General features: G+C 40.6%; 1 protein-coding gene across 1 annotated transcript; it reads left to right on the top strand.

Moving 5' to 3' along the window:
• The first annotated feature begins 1,743 nt into the window (after positions 1-1,743).
• On the top strand, positions 1,744-2,232 carry LOC110629191. The gene has a single exon (XM_021776103.1). The coding sequence runs from the start codon at positions 1,744-1,746 to the stop codon at positions 2,230-2,232; it is 489 nt and encodes a 162-aa protein (XP_021631795.1).
• Positions 2,233-2,934: the final 702 nt, after the last annotated feature.

A 2,934-nucleotide genomic window follows, 5' to 3' on the forward strand; every position in this document is an offset into this window, starting at 1 on the left:
CTGGGCAAGGGACTTTCGGCGGCACCTTCGGCGGCCGAAGGTCCTCTACAGATCCGAAAGTCAGGCACTTTCGGGGGCAAGGTTCGGCGGCCGAAACTCCCCTCCAGATCCAAAAGTCCAACCTTTCAGGGGGGAGTTAGGCGGACAAAGGCTGCCTCCATAGGCAGGTTTAGCAGCCGAACCTTGCTTCGGCAGCCGAACCTGGGTTCTCCAGAATGACAGAACCCGATTCGCCTCACACATCCAGCCACCCAAACTTCTTAAAACACACACCCAACTATTCTAAAACATGCATATACACTCAATCATACATAGGGGGCATAAAACTAGCCTAAACCCCAACAAACATCAAGAGAGAGCAAGCATTCATCAAAGACCCAACTCAAACCCTATAGCTCTAGATCCAACCAAACATGCATCTTTACCCCTTAACCCTTCATAAAACTTAATTAAAAATAAAAGAGAGGCAAAGATCTAGGCTTACCTCTTGGAGATCTAGGAGTGACAGCAACCCTCAATGTGGAGATGAGTCAAACGGTCTCCAAGGCTTCAAAACTCGGGTTTAAGCTTAGATCTTTAGAAACAAGATAAAAACATTGAAGGATTTGCAAGAAAATCATAAATTCAACCATGGAAGGGCAAAAACTCACCTTTGCCCTAAAATGGAAAGAGAAAACTCGCCCATTTTCGGACAGGGAGCCTTTTATAGGTGGCTGGCCAGACCACCTTCCGGGGCCGAAAGAGCTCCCGTGGCAGCACCATGTTCGGCTGCCGAACCTGGGCTTATCCCTCAAAACATTTTTCCTCTTCTTTTAAAAACTTAATTAAAAAACTTAGCATTAAAACCATAAAATCATTTCGTACAACCTTATTTTACGCTTCTAAGAGGTTCCGGCATCTGAGATCCCAGATTCCAACGGAGATTTCGTCGGAAGGTTGGAATTCCGACATCGGAGTCTAGTAGGGCATTACAGCTTACCTCTTGGAGATTTAAGGGTAGCAGCAACCCAAACTTGGAGATGAGAGAAAAATGATCTCCGGAGGTCTCCAAGGTTTAAAAACTTAGATTCAACTCAAATCTTTAAAAACAAGAGAAAACTCATGAATTTCTGAAAGATTTGAAGGAAAAACAACAAAATTATCAAAGGAAGGGCAAGGACTCACTTCTGCCTGAGAATGGAGAGAAAGCTCTCTCATTTTTTGGTTGAAGGCCTCTTATAGGTAGCTGGTTAAACCACTTTCGGGAGCCAAAAGAGGAGGTTCCGTGGCGGCACCACCTTCGGCGGCCGAACTTGAAGGTTCAGCGGCCGAACCTGGTTTTTCCCTTCCAAAACTATTTTCTTTAGAACTCTTTTCTATCTTTCTTAAAACCTTAAAATTTTCAAAATTCATTTTATAAAAACTATATTTTACTCTTCCTAAGGAGATTCCAGCTTCGAAATTTCGGGTTCCAACGGGGATTCTGTCGGAAGATTGAAATTCCGATGCTGGAGTCTAGCCGGGTATTATAATTTGAAAACTCAAATAAGCCAACTTGCAACAACTTTTAACTAAATAGAATCCAAAGGCAAGTTACCATCTCAAACGGTTGTGAACCCAAGGTAGAATGTAAGTGCAATCACTTTAAGAGGTAGTAACGAGCTGCTAGAAGAACCCTATCAGATTAGGCATAGGCATGCCCAAAAGGCAGAGTAATAGCTGAAGGTTATTATTCACCCAATTGAAATTAACAAGGAACAACCTATGCAAGTGATAATACAACCTCCTTTTCCTAAAAGACTTATCAAATTCAAAAAGGATGAAGATGAGAAGGAACCCCTTGAGCTCTTTTCCAAAATAGAGAAAAAGTTGGTTGGTAATGAGAGAACAAGTGTGGGAGAAAATATCTCAATTGTTTCACAAAGGAAATTACCCCCTAAATGCAAAGATCAAGGTATGCTTGCTATCTCATGTAAGATTGATGGTATGGATGATAAGAGAGCTATGTGTGATTTAGGTGCTTCCATTAATGTTATGCCTTTGTCTATTTACAATTCTTTGAATATTCCCTTGAACAAGACTTCTGTAATTATTCAACTTACTGATAAATCTATGGTTTATCTTAAAGGTGTTTTAAAGAACATTTTAGTTCAAGTTGGTGGGTTAGATTTTCTTACTGATTTTTATATTTTCGATATTAAAGAGGATAAGTCTTCTAATTTTTCAGACATATTATTTGTAATACCCTACTAGACTCCAGTGTCGGAATTCCAACCTTCTGACGGAATTCCCGGTTCCGTCGGAATTCGGAATCTCGGATGTCGGAATCTCTTAGAAGGGTAAAATAAGGTTTTATAAAAGGATTTTTTATGATTTTATTGCTTGGTTTTTGAATTAAAGATTTTAGAAAGAAAGAAAAATTTTTTTGAGGGGCAAGCCCAGGTTCGGCCATCGAACCTTGAAGTTTGGCTGCCGAACATGGTGCTGCCGCGGGAGCTTCCCTTTCGGCCCCCAATGGTGGTCTGGCCAACCATCTATAAGAGGCCTCCAGTCCAAAAATGGGAGAGTTTCTCTCTCCATATTCGGGCAAAGGTGAGTTATTGCCCTTCCATTGTTGATTTAGTTGTTTTTCCTTCAAATCCTTCAAAATATTCATGAGTTTTCCCTTGTTTTTGAAGTTTTAAGCTTGAATCCAAGATTTTAAAATTTGGAGACCGTTTCTCCTCAACTCCAAGCTTGGGTCGCATCTACCTTAGATCTTTAAGAGGTAAGTGTGGATCCTTGCCTTTTTCTATGTTTTAAATGAGTTCTAAGAAAGGGTTAAGGGTTAGAAATGCATGAAATGGTTAGATCTAATGCTATAGGGTTAGAGTTGCATTTTTAATGAATGCTTGCTCTTTTGTTGTTTTTGATGTTGTTCGTTGAGGTTTGGGCTAGTTTTTATGCCCCTTATGC

The sequence above is a fragment of the Manihot esculenta genome, chromosome 13, assembly GCF_001659605.2.
Source record: "Manihot esculenta cultivar AM560-2 chromosome 13, M.esculenta_v8, whole genome shotgun sequence".
NCBI lineage: Eukaryota > Viridiplantae > Streptophyta > Magnoliopsida > Malpighiales > Euphorbiaceae > Manihot > Manihot esculenta.

What these genes read in the sequence shown, in the direction of transcription:
- LOC110629191 (XM_021776103.1), top strand. Translation starts at nt 1,744, where the DNA reads ATGCAAGTGATAATACAACCTCCTTTTCCTAAAAGACTTATCAAATTC.